The sequence below is a fragment of the Micropterus salmoides genome, unplaced genomic scaffold (genome assembly GCF_014851395.1).
Source record: "Micropterus salmoides isolate LMB-PRFRI ecotype aquatic unplaced genomic scaffold, ASM1485139v1 Ms_hic_scaffold_10, whole genome shotgun sequence".
NCBI lineage: Eukaryota > Metazoa > Chordata > Actinopteri > Centrarchiformes > Centrarchidae > Micropterus > Micropterus salmoides.
In genome coordinates, this window is record NW_024040041.1 from 27,533,120 (window position 1) to 27,551,192 (window position 18,073).

The 18,073-nt window shown below is 37.7% G+C and overlaps 3 protein-coding genes across 6 annotated transcripts; all 3 read left to right on the plus strand.

Annotated features, from left to right (window-relative positions):
- Nucleotides 1–694: 694 nt before the first annotated feature.
- On the plus strand, nt 695–4,451 carry rusf1 (RUS family member 1). 2 transcript variants are annotated; one of them, XM_038706054.1, is made up of 14 exons: nt 695–1,033; nt 1,123–1,200; nt 1,295–1,409; nt 1,488–1,533; nt 1,664–1,696; nt 1,778–1,883; nt 2,560–2,661; nt 3,126–3,196; nt 3,308–3,492; nt 3,615–3,672; nt 3,762–3,826; nt 3,916–4,047; nt 4,137–4,202; nt 4,292–4,451. In XM_038706054.1, the coding sequence occupies exons 1-14, from the start codon at nt 884–886 to the stop codon at nt 4,375–4,377; spliced, it is 1,293 nt and encodes a 430-aa protein (XP_038561982.1). In that variant the 5' UTR covers nt 695–883; the 3' UTR covers nt 4,378–4,451. The 2 variants fall into 2 exon arrangements, with proteins under 2 accessions (XP_038561982.1, XP_038561990.1); XM_038706062.1 differs by having other exon boundaries at nt 695–995.
- Nucleotides 4,452–4,599: 148 nt separating this feature from the next.
- zgc:153292 (uncharacterized protein LOC100003014 homolog) lies at nt 4,600–11,505 on the plus strand. Of its 2 annotated transcripts, XM_038706073.1 has the most exons (12): nt 4,817–5,393; nt 5,809–6,010; nt 6,497–6,529; nt 6,736–6,836; nt 7,814–7,922; nt 8,098–8,130; nt 8,233–8,265; nt 8,369–8,602; nt 10,064–10,167; nt 10,439–10,604; nt 10,704–10,766; nt 10,919–11,505. In XM_038706073.1, exons 1-11 carry the CDS (start codon nt 5,329–5,331, stop codon nt 10,746–10,748), a joined length of 1,125 nt encoding a protein of 374 aa, XP_038562001.1. In that variant the 5' UTR covers nt 4,817–5,328; the 3' UTR covers nt 10,749–10,766; nt 10,919–11,505. The 2 variants fall into 2 exon arrangements, with proteins under 2 accessions (XP_038562008.1, XP_038562001.1); XM_038706080.1 differs by lacking the exon at nt 6,497–6,529 and having other exon boundaries at nt 4,600–5,393.
- A 2,296-nt stretch (nt 11,506–13,801) lies between these two features.
- elob (elongin B) lies at nt 13,802–18,005 on the plus strand. 2 transcript variants are annotated; one of them, XM_038706126.1, is made up of 4 exons: nt 13,802–13,950; nt 15,385–15,519; nt 16,204–16,312; nt 16,525–18,005. In XM_038706126.1, exons 1-4 carry the CDS (start codon nt 13,948–13,950, stop codon nt 16,635–16,637), a joined length of 360 nt encoding a protein of 119 aa, XP_038562054.1. In that variant the 5' UTR covers nt 13,802–13,947; the 3' UTR covers nt 16,638–18,005. The 2 variants fall into 2 exon arrangements, with proteins under 2 accessions (XP_038562054.1, XP_038562062.1); XM_038706134.1 differs by having other exon boundaries at nt 13,842–13,909.
- Nucleotides 18,006–18,073: the final 68 nt, after the last annotated feature.

Sequence of the window (18,073 nt, forward strand, 5' to 3'; positions counted from 1 at the left end):
AGCAGTGTTGCTCAACAATTGGATGGATTGCCATGAAATCTGGAAAAAACATTCATGTTTCCAAGAATGTATTCCACTGACTTTGGTGATCCTCTAACTTTTCCTCTAGAGCCACCATGAGGTTAACTTTTCTTATATTTTTTTAGGGAAATGTCTTGACAACTATTGGATGGACTGCTGTGAAATCTGGCCCAAACATTGATGGTGCCCAGAGGATGAATTGTAATTACGTACTTAATCACAAATACATGCAAAATGAATGACATCCCCAAACTGTATGCATGCTAACACTCTAAGCTAAGATACTACACATTGTCTAGAGTTTTTTTACATCTAATTTAGTCTGTTTTAATTTATTTTAACTTTTTTTTGTCTATCCCTCTCCCTGTTTTATGTGTATTTTCGTACTTTGATATATTTTGTCATCTATATACTATACTGTTATGTTGTTTTACTGTGATTTTGTTGTGAGAGACAATGACAATAATGCTCTCTTGAATGACAGTTATTTTTTAAAAATGTTTTTTTTCTATACACATTTCTATAAATATCAGTAGTTTTGTTTTGTGAAGCCAATGAATGTCATGAATCTCTCCTTCCCTCTGATTATTGGTGGTTTGTTGTGTCCATCAATCTAAGCACAGCCTTAAACTCCCAATCAACCAATCAGGAGTGTCCAGACTGTAAAGGCGGAAAGAAATCACGGAAGTGCTGCAAAGAAAACACGAAAGGAGAGGACGACACGTAGGATGTGTCCAGTTTTATACTATACTGCGCCAAAATGGACTTAATTTAAATATATTCCGGTGCATTTCAAACTGTAGTATTAGTTTAGTGTTAGTTTCCTCAGCTCAATTGTGTTTGTCTCTCCTAACAGCCTTAAATGGAGAAAGATAAAGCTGCAGTTTTGGCCACAGAGAGATATGGCAGTGCAGAGTCCTGGAAGTATTTTGGAAAGGACGGAGTGATGGAGAGGAGAAGAGATGGGAGTGAAGGTGAATCAAGTGGAAACTCTATTGTTGGAGTTTTTAAAGTAAGGATTTACATGACAGTGTTTCCATGTAGCGTTGACTGCTCGTACACTCCCTCCTTCAACTTTTACATTTTATCATTTTATTTCAGAGTGTCTTTCTGCCTCAAGGCTATCCAGAGAGTGTCAGTAACGATTACCTGCAGTACCAGTTGTGGGATACTGTGCAGGTATAGTATATGATACACCATAACTATTCAGATCAACATCACCATCAGATTGAAACTCTCCAGCCACACTCTTCTTTCTCTTTTTATCTCTCAGGCTTTCTCCAGCTCTCTGTCAGGGACTCTAGCCACTCAGGCCTCTCTCAAAGGTGTCGGTGTTGGAAACCAAGAGGCAACAGTAGCTGCAGCCACAGTCACCTGGTTACTAAGAGGTGATCCCTTAAAATGTACAATACATTTTCATTACTCTTGCATGAGTGCCGCTGTTAAACTCATGTTTTCCCCTGCAGATGGAACTGGCATGTTGGGAAGAATCCTCTTCGCTTGGAGGAAAGGGTAGGCTCATGTTTCATGTTCATGTTGTTCTTTCAGTCCAGTAAAGGTTTTGGGAGCTTTTATCCACTATATAGATTATCTCTATTTGTCCCTTATATTTTTAATGTTATTTTTTTTGTCTTTGTTCCAGGAGCAAACTGGACTCTGAGGCCAAAAAATGGAGGTATGCACAGTGTACAGGTGCTACATTTTTAGACGTTATCCTAAAACATGTGTTAAGTTCTTTCTTTTAATATCTTACCAGACTTTTTGCTGATGTTCTCAACGACATTGCCATGTTCATGGAAATATTGGCTCCATTCTCTCCTGCTTGTTTCACCCTGATTGTGTGCACTGCAGGGATATTCAAGGTAAAGTAAAACATTAAAAGACTTAAGTCAGCTGATGTAAATGTAAAACTTTAAGTTCACTCAGTTTGCCATTCCTGCAGCTAAATACTTAGTAACTAAGTAAGTGAATCTTGAGTTTAGAATTTCTTTCACAGTATACTGTTTAAAAATCATTATTATTATTATTATTATTATTATTATTATTATTGAATTATCAAAATTTTTATTTAGTTATAAAATTAAATTATTGCAAATGGCAATTATAAAAACCCAAGGCCGGAGAGAGAGGCTTAAACTAGTGGTTCCCAAACACATTTGTGCTATACAAAATTATGTTTTATCTTTTAATGTTTTTTTATTATTTATGAGCAAAGCCTGAAAATATTCTAATACAACAATCTGAGAAGGCAAAATCACTCTTTGTTTGTTGTTGAGGCCACCGGGAGGGGAAGTAGACAGTAGACAAGCCAAAAGGCCCAGGATCCACTGTCCCCTGGCCTGATAATCAGACCGCATGACTGTTTCAAGTCACTTTATTTGTTATTATCACTATCAATTGCATTTATAGAGATGCTATATAAATTATTTTGTTGTTGACCTACTAAACACTTAATCAGCCTAAGGTTTTATGGCTGCTAAGTATTGATTGATAAATATTAGCTGACTTGCTGACATTATGTGCGTCTTTCTTGTCCAGTCCATTGTTGGAGTGGCAGGCGGAGCGACCAGAGCTGCTCTGACTGTTCACCAGGCTCGCAGAGACAACATGGCTGACATCTCTGCCAAAGATGGCAGTCAGGTACATTTTATTGTTTTTTCTTGAACGATAACAGTGTGAGTACTTGTGATAAATAACATTGTGCACAGTTGTGATACAGAGGTCTATTTCCTCCACCCATTCATGTTGTTATAATGGCAATTATAAGTGTATAACATATAACTGTGGCATATCCCATTATACTTTTTCACAGCAGGCATTTTGTCTTGTCATAGTGGGAAAAGCAACAGGTGTTGACAGTGCCACTCTGAGCCAGCATGAACAATACCAGGACCCTGAAACAGAAGCAGAGAAATGGAAATGATCTACATTCATTTTCTTATTTACACCTGTGCTTTTCCTACAGTCACATGTCTAAATGTTTTCATTAAAAAAACGCCTACTAACAGCTGTTTTCGCTGCAGGTTTCTGAGTTTAAATTGATAATAAGTCTCTATAGAAATCTGCAAAATCATTATCTTCATCATGCCTTTCATTTCCCACAGGAGACCTTAGTGAATCTGGCTGGACTGCTGATCAGTTTGGTACTCATTCCCCTCGTCACTGATAATCCAATGTGAGTGTTACCATTGTTATTACCATAAGAATCTTACACAGGGACTTATCCAAAGAGTCTGCATCTTAAATGTTGTCAACCTCCTTTCACCTCTCTCTTTCTGCCCCTCAGATTGACTCTCAGCCTCTTCTTCCTCTTCACCATTCTCCACCTCTTTGCCAACTACAAGGCTGTGCGTTCGGTTGTAATGGAAACCTTCAACGAGGCCCGGCTTTCTATCGTACTGCAGCAGTACCTGAGAGACAGACGGATCCTGGGTCCACTAGAGGCCAATCAGAGAGAACCGGTTTTCTTGGGTAAGAATCATGAATTTATTTTTGCTGTCTTCTTGCATCCAGTAGCAGGAGTGTTGAGACACAGTTGTAATATGTTAATTCTGTGCATTCAAAATGATGGATTCTGCTGTTTTTTCCCCCAGAGTTTAGGAAAACTGTGCCAATCAAACTTGGAGTGAGGCTACAGGAGGTTGCACAAAGGTAATTTCATGTACCACGTTTGCTTATATGATGAAGAATTACACACAATAACATTTCAACACATTTTAATAAGTTTGCTTATTTTGTAGCCCGGAGGAACTGAATTTGGCTTTGAAGAAAAACAACATGCCTTATCTATTAGGAGTACGAAATGGTATGTCATCTTCCTCCACGGAACAACAGTGTGTTTAAGAGCCATTTAACACACATGAATGTTTTTTAACTCATTTGTCTTCCGCTCAGGTTGCATATGTGTGTGTTTGGGACCAGAAGCATCAGTACATGATGAAATCAGAGTAATGTGCCAAGCTCTGTGGCTCAGCAGCATGTTGAGTACTCCAGCTTCCAGAGGACCTCCTACACAACAACAGCAAAGTGAGCCTTTACCACCATTCATTTTTTGACTTACTACATTTATAGAGGTGGTTTCTCTCTTTAACACAAGACACACTTTTTTTTCAAAGGTCACTGGGAAATGGTGCATGAGAGTCACAAATTGATGGACAAAATTTTCAATCCATTTCTCAAAGGTGAGCGTGCACAAAAATTTTTTAACCTACAAATCATCATCTCTTTCTTGTGAATTTTTATCAATAGAAAAATGATTTTGCTCATCCAGGTGTGGAAGCTGCAGGATGGGACATAAAACGAACTCTACTGGACTGGGATGAATGGAGGGTCGAGTGGAAATCAAAAAGCAACTGAGCTGTGAGACGTCTGCAGCCATTTCGCATTGTTTATATCACATTTTTTAATTAAACAGTGATGTTTTGAAGTATCACTTCTTTGATTCAATCTTTTGGTATGATACAAGTAGAGAGAAAAAAAACAATATTTGTATGGGAATATTTAGATTTTTACAGGTATGTTAAAATTCAAAGCTGGACGGTCAGTGAGCAAATAAGAATCAGGTTTATTGCTATGCTCATTTTCACATACGAGGAATTTGCTTTGGTAGCCTATATATTGGTGGTTAACAGTACACATGAACATAAATATAGAAAAAGTAAAGAGATCAAAAATGTAAGTTTTCATAATAAAATATTACTAATAATTAACAAGGAATTTGAACAAATCATACTATGAGCAATAAAAAATGTGCAATGTACAATTAGCAAATGTTATTAATTAATTAATTAAATTTTATTTGTAAATAATTTAGACTATTTAAGTTTTCCTCTGATCTTTGAAAGGGAGTGTTTACCCACCTACAAGTGTAACAATAAATACAACTCACTGCCCTTCGATGTTTTATCCATCAGGGGGCGCTCATGTACAATTAATGCACCTACGAAGAAGAATTAACCATCCGTTGGAAAAACGGTTGCGTCAAGTTAGCAAAATTGTATTGGGCAATAACTGAAAATGAGTCTATGACCAGTGAAAATACTCAACAAATACCGTTGAATATTTACGTCAACGTGGTTTCGTACAAGACAAGCAAAATATACTTCTAAATATTACGGAATACTAAATAATTATTGTAAATTTCCGATTACGCCTCGTTACTCTAAAGCTTTCAAACTTGTCAGGAGGTTATTATTGTGAAAGTTTTGACCGGATGTTCAAGTTGTATTATTGCTAACTTGACTGCTCAAACAACTCTGAGAGCTAAAAACAGTGTGTAGTTGTGACTTTTACGAAATTCACTACCAAATGGGAAGATATAAATGTGCCTACCAATGCGAAAACGCCGGCGAGTCAGATGTGAAGTTTTTTAAGTGAGTATTAACATTTATCATTCGGGTTTGTGGTTAACTCAAGCTAGCTAACATGAACAAGAATCACATCATTAGCCACTTCTTGGTTTTTGCAGGCTGAGTTAACGTTGTGTGTTTCCAGCTTGTCTTAATTTTTATATAATATATATCTGCAAATTTAAGAAAACATTCAGCATCTTTCAAAGACGTAGAGCTGAAATAACGTTTCTAACGTTTAGTAGATTAATGTCGTTAGATATGTTCTTTGTGCATGCGATTTTTAAAATAAAACAGCAGTGAAAAGTTAGTTTTACTATCAAATATTGTCAGTGAGAACTAATATATAAAAGTTAGTGACTTTGGTGTACCTTTTATACAGGAAAGAATTGCACACATTCGTGTTAGGACTGTTTTGATGTGTTGTGTGCTGCTACAGGTTTCCCTTGTATAATCCTCGAAAACTCAAGAAATGGCTCACCAACATGAAGTGGAAGGACTGGACCCCGTCTCGCTTCTCTGTGCTGTGCGTCAATCATTTTGAGGAACAATACATTGACCGTACAGGCAAATGTGTGAAACTTACAGAAAATGCGGTTCCCACCATATTTACATCCCCTGACGACGAACAGAAAAGAAAGGTTTGTGTGTAGGGCTGCAACTAACGATTGTTTTCATTATTGATTAATCGATTAGTTGTTTCGTTTGTAGAAAGTCATAAATGTTGAAAAATGTCTATCAGTGTTTTCTTTTGTCCACAACCCGATGATATTAAGTAGTGATATAAGTTTACTATCATAGAGGCGGAAAGAAACAGGAAAATATTCCCATTTGAGCTGAAATCAGAGAATTTGGAAATTTTTTTCTTAGAAAAATTACTCAGAACGATAATCGGTTATCGAAATAGTTGGCTATTAATTTAATAGTTGACAAGTCATCGGTTAAGAGACTTATCGTTGCAGCTCTGTTTGTATGTAGTCAGTGGATCATTTAAAAATAAAACATCAGCTGCCTCATTCATGGAAAAAGAAAGTTTCAGAGCATGACAGTAAAACCCTAAATCTATTTTATAATTCTCTAAAATAAAGATCTAATATGAAATGGCTGTCACTGTCCCCCTCGTGTAGGTGTCAGTCAACCCCAGAAGTAAAAGATACAAGGTGAGAGCATACTATGTTGACATTTAACTGTGATTCAGGTGTCATGTGTGGTCATTTTAAGACAAGGATAGTAACATAAGTTAATTGAAGTTTATTCAAGCTGTTCACTTTAGCACGGTAGCGTCAGTATACTAGTAGCTGACAACCTCTATCGGTAAAAACCTCTGAACATATGCACGTTTTGTTTCCCTGTGTTGTGAACCCAGTTACCTGGTGTTAAAGCCTCACAGGCGAGTCCTGCTCCTGCCACAGCAAAACGAAGCGAGCAGAACAAAGAGCCCAGCCAGACAGACGAAGAGCCTGCTGGGTATGTTGCTATAGACAGGGATTATAAGAAGTAATAATTTGGTGTGAGAGTGGCCACTTAATGCTGGGAATGTGTATGAAGGCAACTTCTGCATTTTGCGTTCAAGGTTTTTTGCAGTACACTGAAATCTCATCATTGTGGTCATCCCTAGAAGCCCAAGTCTCCAGAATTTTACTGGTGGAAAGAAATGGTTACAGAGCGCAGTGGTGCCGTAGTCATTGTGTCTGAAAGGACCTTTATACTCATTTTACTTTCAGTAACAATTCAACCACATTGTCAGTCCAAGCAAAGACATCTCTGGTCTTACTTACTTTGTTTTTTTCCATTGCTGTACTTTGTTTGTAGTATTTTCTGCAACTAAGCAACGAAATGCAGAATAAACAATCTGCTTCCTATTTACCTCGCCACTCGCATGCCCTGTGTACACGAATGATCATGTGATATGCGTTTTCAGCCAATAGTATGGGTGGAGATTATTTCTGGAATGGTGCTAAAATAACCTTAACCCCTACGAGAGAAAAACCCTATATGGACACAAGCCTTAAGTGTTTTCCAATTTTTAAAAAGATCTCTGTCAAAATCAGCAGGCCATGTAGAAACAGCTGTTTAAGACTTACAGCGCGCTCTCTCTCTCTCTCTCTCTCTCTCTCTCACTCACTCAGTGCTGTCCATGGTTCTGAAACGACACCTAAGCAATAGTCACATGTATGTCAGCCAATCATTTGATGTAACCTCTATTAGTCCAAAGATAATGCAAACAAGAGTGATCAAATATTGGTAGGGACATGGCCCTTCTCCCTACCGTCCACATACAAACCTCCACGCTCGACTGAAACAGAGTCCTTGGAGCCACAATGGTTGACAAAAGAATCTCACCTGATATCCCAAGTTTATTTGTCTGCAGTGTCGTACAGAGCTGGCCTTTCTTGGACCATGCTGACCAGATGTACATGATTTTTTTCTGGTTTTATTTTTAGAGACAAAGAACCCCAAAAAATTGACAAATGGAGGATTATAGTAGATGAAGGGCTGATGAAGATCGAGTCATTTCCACATTTCTTCCATGGAGATTACTGTGTACCACGGGTAAGTGGTATTATCTGTAATATACAAATTCCTAATCAACGTGCCATGTTAAGTTTTACCATAATTTATGGTACTACATTAGGCAAATCAAAAGGATTTTATCGTTTATATTTTGTTATTTTTATTTCATATTTATATCCAATCTGTCTGTGTAATTTTTCACCTGTACCACCAGGATATTCAGTGGGCTCCAGATGATAATGTGAATGTAAGTAGCCATCATGATTTGAAACCTAAATATTTTGTCTTTTATACTCTGGCATCTTTATATGGAGTATTTTAATCGAGTGCTCTTCTGTCATTTTCATAGACAGAATATAATGATCCTGAAAACGTGATAGAGGTAAGATACAGTATGATTACCTGAATGTATTGCGACGGATTTAAGTGATTGGGTTTATTACTTCTATCACATTGTATTACTGCACAATATAATGTGATGGCAGGTGAAAGAGCCCTGGCAGTGGCTTGGTCTGGATGTCAGAGGACCGCTTCCACAAACACTGAACGGACACAAATACATTTTGAGTGTCACGGACTACTACTCCAAGTGGGTGGAAGCTGTGCCTATGGAGTCGTGCCTACCTTCACATGTGGCGAAGCACATTGTGGACATCATCGCCCACTTTGGATACCCGTTCAGAATCCTCTCCAGACTCCCTCATGACATAGTCCACAAAGTGAGTGCATTGCTGATTGAACTGCGCACATAGTTATAGAAAGCTTAAGGTAAGCAAATTACAGCAAATTCCTCGTATGTGTAAAACACTACTTGGCAATAAAGCTCCTTCTGATTCTGATTATTGTAATTACTAGTTCACAACAACATCCAAGTTGTAATCCGACATATCCCACTTGGGGTTTAATATGGATGTTCCTGAAAATAAAGATGCCTCACAACATCTAAAGTCTGTCATTGAAGGTTCATTTGAAGGTTCAGTGTGTAATATCTAGGAGGATCTATTGCAATATACTATCCATAACTATGTTTTCAGTGGTGTATAAAGACCTTACATAATGAACCATTATATTTTTATTACCTCATAATGAGCCATTTCCACCTACATACACTGCGGGTCCCCTTATAAGCATGTGGCCATGTTGCGCCGCCATGTTTCTACAGTAGCCCAAATGGTCAAATGGCTCTTCAGAGCGCGTTTCATTACTGCGTTTAATACGTATGAAGAAGAACAAGTAACGTAAGTAGTAGTAGTCTGTTTTATTAGAAGTAAGAAAAGAGGGGGAAAAAAAGAGAAAATTGGACAAATGGAGACCCACACATGTAATTTAGCAAAAGATTTGACAGAGCGTGTTGGCCACCGTAGCTTCTCCGGCTTGCTTGGAAAGGGATAATGATCAGAATCTTTTTTTCCTCCTTAAATCTTTATTGCTAATATAGAAATAAAGTGTACATGGGACATAAAGAAGTATGCAGTACTTTCATTCGTGCAAAATTACGTATTATATCATTTTTAGTATGGTTATAATGATTATTTTGCTGTCCATGTAGAGTGAACTAGATGTCTTTGTGTTGTTTATATGCTCCAATAATGCTAATCCAACATATCTTTATAGTAACGTCCATGTTGATTCCTTATTCCAACATTAGAGCACATGAACACATTGAAGTCCGAAGAACGACTTCACAACTTGGAAAGTCGTTCCATCCGAGGAGCATGTGATTGCACCGTTTGCCACTGGTTGCAATTCACAACCCTCACCACTAGATGCCACTAAAACTTACACACTGAACCTTTAACACTGAATTTAATGGATCTAGTGCCATATCGATCATCATCAATAATGTATGATGTGAATGGAGCATAATGAGCTTAAGATTTGTTGTTATCTTGGATGAAATAACCATATGTTTGGATCTGACTGTTAAGTACAACAGTAGACTCCCATGTATTTTAGAATATGTACAGAAAACCCTGAAGCAAGTTTCAGTTTTTCAAAAAGACTGAAATTTCACTGAGTAACAAATGCTAGTGGGACAGATCCTAGCAAGGAATGGGAGTGAAATTTGAGCTCTCTACACAGTGCACATTTTGTTTTATAATAATGTATTGGCGTAATATTGAGTCCTAATCAGCCAGTATCTCACCTATATATGTGGTGTGAATGCATCCCCATGCTAGATCAACAGAGAACTAAAAGATCACCTAAAGGTCACCATCGCTCTTGTTGTCCATCATCAGCAGACTGGCACTGTGGATTTGATCACACAGCAGCTGATTGACAGGTCTGTACTCCTGTGAATATTGCTATTGGTATGCATGCTTAAGGTATGTTAAAAATTATTAAGAAATAAAATAAAATTAACAAATTTACAAATAAATACTATACATAAGTAGAAGTAAAAATACTTATCTGTGCAAATGTCAAACTCCCAGACAATATTCATATTTATTCCTGTGAATTTCTCCTTTTAAGCTGATAAATGTTTTCTATAATTGAAACTTCTGTCATCATGCCTACATATTAATGCTTTTGTAATTGCTGCTCCCCAACAGGATGGTAAGTGATCTAATAGAGGAGCATGCAGCTGACTGGGATGTCTACCTGCCTGCCAAGGTGTTCAGTCTGTGCTTCAAAGAACATTCAAAGACTAAGGAAAGGCCATTTTCAATACTCTGTTGTAAGGGACTGGAGCCTGTCCAGTCCCCCAGAGGCCTGAATGTAAGTGAAGGTTTTGCACATTTGAGTTTAATTGAGGCTTCGTTTTTATACATATTTACTGTAAAGTGACTCTTGTGTTTTTTCCGCTCTGTTCCACAGTATGCTTATTCCAAGATCCGAGAGAGTGCTTTCGTGGTTAGATAGATATTTAACGTTTATTTGGTGAGTTGAATTTTATTTTATTTTTTTATGTAAATACAATACAATTGTTTAATATAATATTCTATAATATTTGTATAGATATCGTATTAGTATTTTCATGAAGTGATTTCCAGTAATTTACAAATTTCTCACTCGGTTTTTATAATTTTCAGGTAATTTGATGTGGAAATCAAACTGGGATCAGTTTTATTAACAAACCAGGGAAGAAGAGTTATTTTTCGGTCACTGAAGCAAAAGTGCTGTAATTCGACTGTACTTCATGGCCACAGTGGAAACGTGGTAACCCTAATAGTCTGACCATGATGAGTTCTTTATTGACTGAACATGTATAGCACATAAAAATACATTTTCTCAGTTTTACCTGTTTTTTGTCCATCAGCTCAGGAAAAGACCATCATATTTTTGAATGTAGTATTGTGTTTCAGATGTTAACATTGTACGACAATGAATTATCAAAATGCTAAATGCATAAATACAGGTCTAAGTCCTGGCCTGCAGGTAAGAAAGGTGTAGTTTAGGCTTGAGCCATGAGTCTGATAGATACAGCATTGTGCAGGATTTGTTTGTATTTTGTAAGTTGGCCTTAACTGGGATTTCCTGGGCAACTGTTAATTAGCTGTACTGCAAACAGTCCAAGCATTTGAGTTTGGCAAATTTAAGGCTGTTGTGCCTGATGGTTTTCTATTGTTTTATGTCTATGAAATATAAAACATGTCAATAAACATGCTTTAAATAATGAGAATTGATTATGCATACAGAATACAAAATGAGAGTACTTTATAAAAAATTTTTAAACAGAACAACTTATGAGTTTCAGGAGCGTATGTCAAGTTTTCTACTAATCATAGACATTTTCAGTACATTTTTAAACAAAATATATATTTTTTAAAGGAATATAACAGGTGTGTCTGTGTATGTGAGTATGGTTTTAGATTTTTGTTATTTAATTCTTACTTTTTCACAGTTTTTCAAGCACCTGCTGACGAGCTGTCCAAGGCTACAGTGTCATACACAGGGCTGCACAATTAATCGAAATTGCAGAAACTGTAGGTGTGGTGATGGCGTAGTGGATAAGACACACGCCTTTGGTGTGAGAGTCCCAGGTTTTAAATGAATAAATGTAATGTAAAAACAGCATTATAAAGAAGTGCTGCAGAGGTGCCCCGGCCTACAAATGTTATTCTCCAGATGTAAGAAAACACATTTGTTTGGCCCCAACAAATGTCACATTGTAAATATCTTAAGCTGGTTTGATTTGTATGTCTCAGCTGTGGTCAGTTCAGCTGTCACAATTAACTGGTGACAGATGGACAAATGTAAAAGAAAATAAGTCCTCACACACAGTGAAAAGAAACACCTGTTTGTTCACTAGGGAGGGAGACGTGGTTTATAATTGGTCTGATGCATGTAAGCTCTGCTCAATGCTGTTAAAAGGGTTTTGATCGTACAGAACTGTACAAAGGGAGGGATGAAACTCCACAAGAAACCTAAATACTTAAACAAATATGTTCTATGTTGAATTGTGCTGGTATACTGAGCTGCAACATACAACTGTGAGATTTTGTAACCTACTTACATCTTCTAATTATTCAATTTCAGATTCAAACGTAGGATTCAGATGTAGTAGTGGGAAGATTACTTGGGAAAAGTGGGACAGATGAGTAATTAGTAGGATTAGACTGGAACATACTTAACTATTCCTTCAATCTTTGTTTGTCCTATATGCAAATAAAAGATATAAAGGAACGAATGGGATTTAAAAGGGATTAAACACACAGACCTTTAGAACTATTTGTTTTTTTTAACTTCCCCTATTTAGAAGACACAGTGGATTACAGTTGGAGTTGGAGATAATGCTGGGCTGCAATTCACCATTAAAAAAAGAACCAGACAGAGAGGTGCACTGTGTTGATTCTGTAACAGCCCTTTACAGTATTCAGAATATAATGATGCTTGTATGTTGTTCCTCAAATGTAAGTCGCTTTGGATAAAAGCGTCTGCCAAATGAGTAAATGTAAAATCCAATAGAGAAGATGTAATGCTAGAAATCCATCGAAGTTTGTTAAGATTACAGATGCTCCGGATAGATGTAAGATTTTGCTGCATGCCTGCTCATGTAGGTATAAAAGAGAATGAGAAAGCAGACAAAATACCTTAAAAAATTAAATCAACCAGGACAAATTATGTCATAAATGCACCCTTTGGTAAAGGAATAGCTAAGATAATCAAAAAAGAAATGATGAAATGGCAGGACAGGTGGGACATGGATAATAGAGATAGAGATTAAATAAATATTACTTTGTGCACAAATCAGTCAATGCACAGGATGTGATTAGAAGGAACAGACAGGAGGTGACAGTTTTAACCACACAGGGTTAAATAAAACATTTTTATTAGTTAAAAAGTCAATCAGATGAATGTTTGGAATGAAAAATCACTAAGTGTAGAACATATACGGTTTTAGGAAATGTAGGGTAGAGAGGATACGGCCAAGTCCAAAGATAAGTCAGACAGGAAGGAAATGTAAAGGAGACAAAGAAAACTGTTGTGCAATACCTGAAAGATCCAGGGTAATATTACAGGATTTAGTTGTTGTTTTTTAGCTGTTTTTTATGTTGTAAAGTAGTCTGATCTAACATAAATTATGCTAGATACTCACACAAACTGTTTCAGTAACTCTCCGGCAGGAGGCCGCAGTCCATCAGGACACAAACCTCCCGCCACAAGAACAGCTTCTTCCATCTGCAGATGGCCTCATTATTAACAAAGGCCGGGATCCCCACTGATACTTTTCACCCCACAAACTTACATATTGCGCATACTGACATATATATTTAGAAAACTTTTAATCTTTTTTTCAATTTTATATGTATATAAATGCACATTGTGTTTTTCTCTTACACGTAGTTCTATAATTATTTTATAACTTGCATCTGTTTCTGCAAAATCTCGTACGTGTAAAACACTACTGATACTCCGGTACAGTAGGTGGCGGTTTGCACCTTTATAAGTCATGGTTGCAATCCGCCATTGAACTAATAGAAGAAGACGGTGAAGAAGAAGGTGCCACCATCTGCTGGCTGACTTGGGAGTCGCAGCTCTTGGTGCTGCTGTGATCTCACAGTTGCCGCTGTGCAGTGGAGGTGGGTTTTTTTTTTCTGTGTGCAACCAACCGCAAGAAATGGTGAGTGAGGAAAACAGATAACAGCTTAAAATGTAATCATCTGTTGTCCAGCCAGCCCTTACTTCAGTAATTAAGCCTTTCTCTAATGGTTAAAATGTCTGTTGTCACTATCTGAGCCAAGCTTGTCACTAAAAAGCGACCATCCAAAAGCTGATGTCTTTGTTTAGCTAACCCTTGCTATCGTGGATTAGCTTCCCTGCGTTAACGACAACACAGTAGCTCACGCTAGCTGAACATTGCATTATAATGCCCATGTCGATAGCAAGGTTAGCGGAGAAGGGTACAGACAAAATGGCATATAAATGAATATTGGCTGAGTGACAGCTCAACCAACAAACTTTGCTTTTGATCAAATGGCTAGCTGGCCGTGAAAAAGCTAAGTCAGTTGCTGCTGTAACTTATTAGCTCGACTAACGTTATTACCTATTAAACAACTTGGATTAAAAATATACTGGAATGGTGTCAATAATATAGTAATTTAACTATTTTTAACATTTGGCAGGTTCTACCACAAAGTGACTTTAGTGAGTGGAAGCTTGGAGGCCTGTTGGTTGAACCTCAGTAGCCACAGCTAAGCTAGGTGGTCCTGACGCTAGCTAGCAGCTGCCGCACCGTGGATCATTAAACGCCTTGGTGTAGAGATTGGTGTAGAGCTGGGTCTTCTATTATAAACCTAACCCGATTTATCAACTAGTTGAACTCCCCAAACTAACTACTGTCAGCTTCTCCAGTACCGCTGCCACACAGCTCAACCCTGTAGTTAGTTTGAGTACATAACAACAAGCAAACTAACGTTACTGGTTTCCTTTATCTTTTGCCAGCAGTGCTTATCGCTGCAAGTTTAATTTGAAACTTTATCTCCATCCAAAATGGATCCATGTACAACTGGACCTAATACTTTTTACATCGGTTATATTGCTTATCTGCGTTAACATGAGATAGTTGGACAGAATAAAACAAATTCGTCATTAACTTGGTGTCAGGCCTCGTCCCGGGCATCGTTGTGTGGTAAGTATACTGAAGTTGCTGTAATTAATCAATATTTGCAAATGAAACTGCTTCTGTCTACTGAAGGCAGGTTTCACCATACAGACGACCAGAACTAGGTAGATTTTAAATTATTTGTCTTTACACCAAAAGGAGCCTTATTCCTTCATGTAGCTTATGGGTTTGGAAAATAGACAACAGGGTGTTTATTATAGATGCAGCATATCTTATGAAAGTCTTTGTTGTTCTAGCTTTGAGATAGCCTGATTTTTAAAACACCGCAACATGAATGAGTTGTTTCAGGATGATATGTGCCTCTATGGATTTGGGCTTTAAAGCATCATGCTTGAGGAAAGAACATCAATGATGTTTTACTGATGTGGATATTCTTGGAAGTCATCAGTATCTCATTTCCATTCTTTCCTCTGTCACATGATCTCATTTCAGGATGTGTTTCTAATGATCAGACGTCACAAGACTACCATCTTCACAGATGCCAAAGAGTCCACCACAGTCTATGAACTGAAGCGCATTGTGGAAGGTATTTTAAAGAGGCCACCTGAAGATCAGAGGCTTTATAAGGTAAATTACCATCTTCCATGTCAGTATCTTCTCCGTTGGGAGAGTTGTTTGGAATATATTGCAATGACAAATACGTCTGTATAAGTAATACAATTCTGTGTTACTCAAAACTTTGCACTATTCCTTTGTGAGCTGTCTATAAAATGTGTTTTTGTTATAATAACCAGTTAGTGGACTATGTACATATAGCTAACATCTTCTTGGTTTGTTGTTGTTCTTGCTCGCCTCAAACCCACCTGAGCAATATTACAATTCATTCATGCTGTAGCTCTACCTGATTGAGGAGAGTGTAGGGGTGGGCAATTATACTGTGTGTAGCTGCAGTGATTATTTCTAATACCGTTTGAGTTAGTATCTCTTTTAATATGTCTGGTTGAATTAGATGTGTGGAATATTACAAGTCAATGAGCAGAACTGCTGTATGGTAATATTGGATTCTAATATAATTTTCATGAATTTGCTCATAATTAGGAGCAAAGTACATAAGGTAATGACATACAGGATTAATAAAGGACTTATAGGTAACCCCTATTTTCCCCGTTACAATGAAGTACATTAATGTGTTAGGTTCCCCAGCTGAATAAAAAGGCTAATAATGCACACTGTGTAACATGAAAAATAAAAATGTAGTGACTCAACAGCTGCCTCTACACTACTTTTTTATCTTTTTAAAACTCCCCCCAGGATGATGTAATGCTTAATGACGGTCAAACTCTTGGAAATTGTGGCTTCACAAATCAAACAGCCCGACCTCAGGCCCCAGCCACGGTGGGATTAGCTTTCCGTCTGAGTGGTAAGTAGTTTGTAACCTTTATGCAACCCCATTTTAGACTATTTTATTTTTTTTAAAGATGGCGTGGCTAGTCGTGACTAGATTCATTCGCTTCGCTCAGTAGGTTGTTTTGAACTCAGCTAGCTCAGAGTTTCTGCTCTGATTTACTTTGCATTAGGTATCTTCTCTCTGGCTTTTCACTGTTCTCTCTCTCTCTCTCTCTCTGTCCTCAGATGATTCATTTGAGCAGCTGAGGATCGAGTCTTTCTCCACTCCCCCAGAGCTCCCTGACGTCATGAAGCCCCAGGACTCGGGCAGCACAGCCAATGAGCAGGCTGTACAGTGAGGGAGGGGGCGGGGAAACGAGAGGGACGCACAGGGGGGTCAGAGGGAGGATGCACGGGGGTGGGGGGAAGGCAGGGGTTTGAATTTTGGGAAGCGATGTCTCAGCGGGTGAGTCTCACTTCCCGATGACAGATCTTCAGCTGGGCAAAAACAATTACAAACACAGATTCCCCTTGTTGTAAATTTTAGGGCAGGTGCTTCAAAGTGGTTCATTTGTCCTGAAATTGGTGAACGCATGCTAGATAAATTGATAATTTCACACAAGAGCCTTCAGAGATACCTGATGGACTTGTCACAACACTGTCAGTCATCCATGGGATTGGTAAAGGCTGAACATAAAGAATTGTACCTCGTATTTAATTAATTCTAGTGTTTATTTGGAGTAAGGTAATTGCTGCCTTGCTTGTATTTTTTTTATTTTGCTGGCTTAAAGGTGGGAGTTGATAAGGTGTGACATTTTTAGGCTTTTATGTTTGTGTGTTTCTTTATTAAACTATTACTAGGATTTAACATGTCTTTGGCCTGGATGTGTGTTACGAAAGTAGCTAGGAGTTTGTGAATTTCTAAGTTAATATCTGTATTTCAAAAACTTTTGAACAATAAGGATCGGGGGGGGGAGAAAAAAAAAAAATAGATTCACATGTTGGAAGACGATCAGGCATTAAGATGAACATTTCTTGGTACTTGGCTGTAGTTTTGATATTGTAGCTGCTCACAGAATGACTGAATGCACTCAGTCGTGGGTATCTACAACACATGTATCGCTGGCGTGGACCTGGTGTTTGAAAATAAAATGACTGACAGCCATAGCAGCATTCAAAAATTGATTAGTATAGAGAATTTTTTTTTTTTTTTTACATTACTAACAAAGGTGGGGACTAACTTTCCTCTCCAATGTTTGATTGTAGCTCATGACATCTTGGATATGCTGATGAGTTGTAAACCTAAACCGTTTAAAGTTCAACAGGTACTTTTGAGCCGTACTTGTGTGGGCTGCACATTTGACTCCCCATCATCCCAGAATCACTGGGATGATCCATTTAGGATTAGTTCATGCTGCAACTTGTGTTGTTATACACCATTAATACCGTAAGACACAGTATTATCCTAAAATTAAAGGTGAATTAGAAATGAACTCCTCTCCACATCAAAACGTCAAATTAAAGTTTAACACTGGGTCTCATGATCTAGAAAACTACAATTTTTATCAAATATCCAACATTTGTTACAACAGGAAAGTATACTCCGACCTTGGGGTGCTGAATGAAATTGTTGACATTACCACATTTGCAATTTGAGGCTGTTAAACAGTGGGACATGATCAAAGTTGCACTTGTAACTGACTTAACATTAAAACAATTGTTTTTCACCCTTGTGCACTGTGGTGTTTTGAACGCTTTTGTAGTCTATCGCTGTGTAAACATGAACACAATAGGG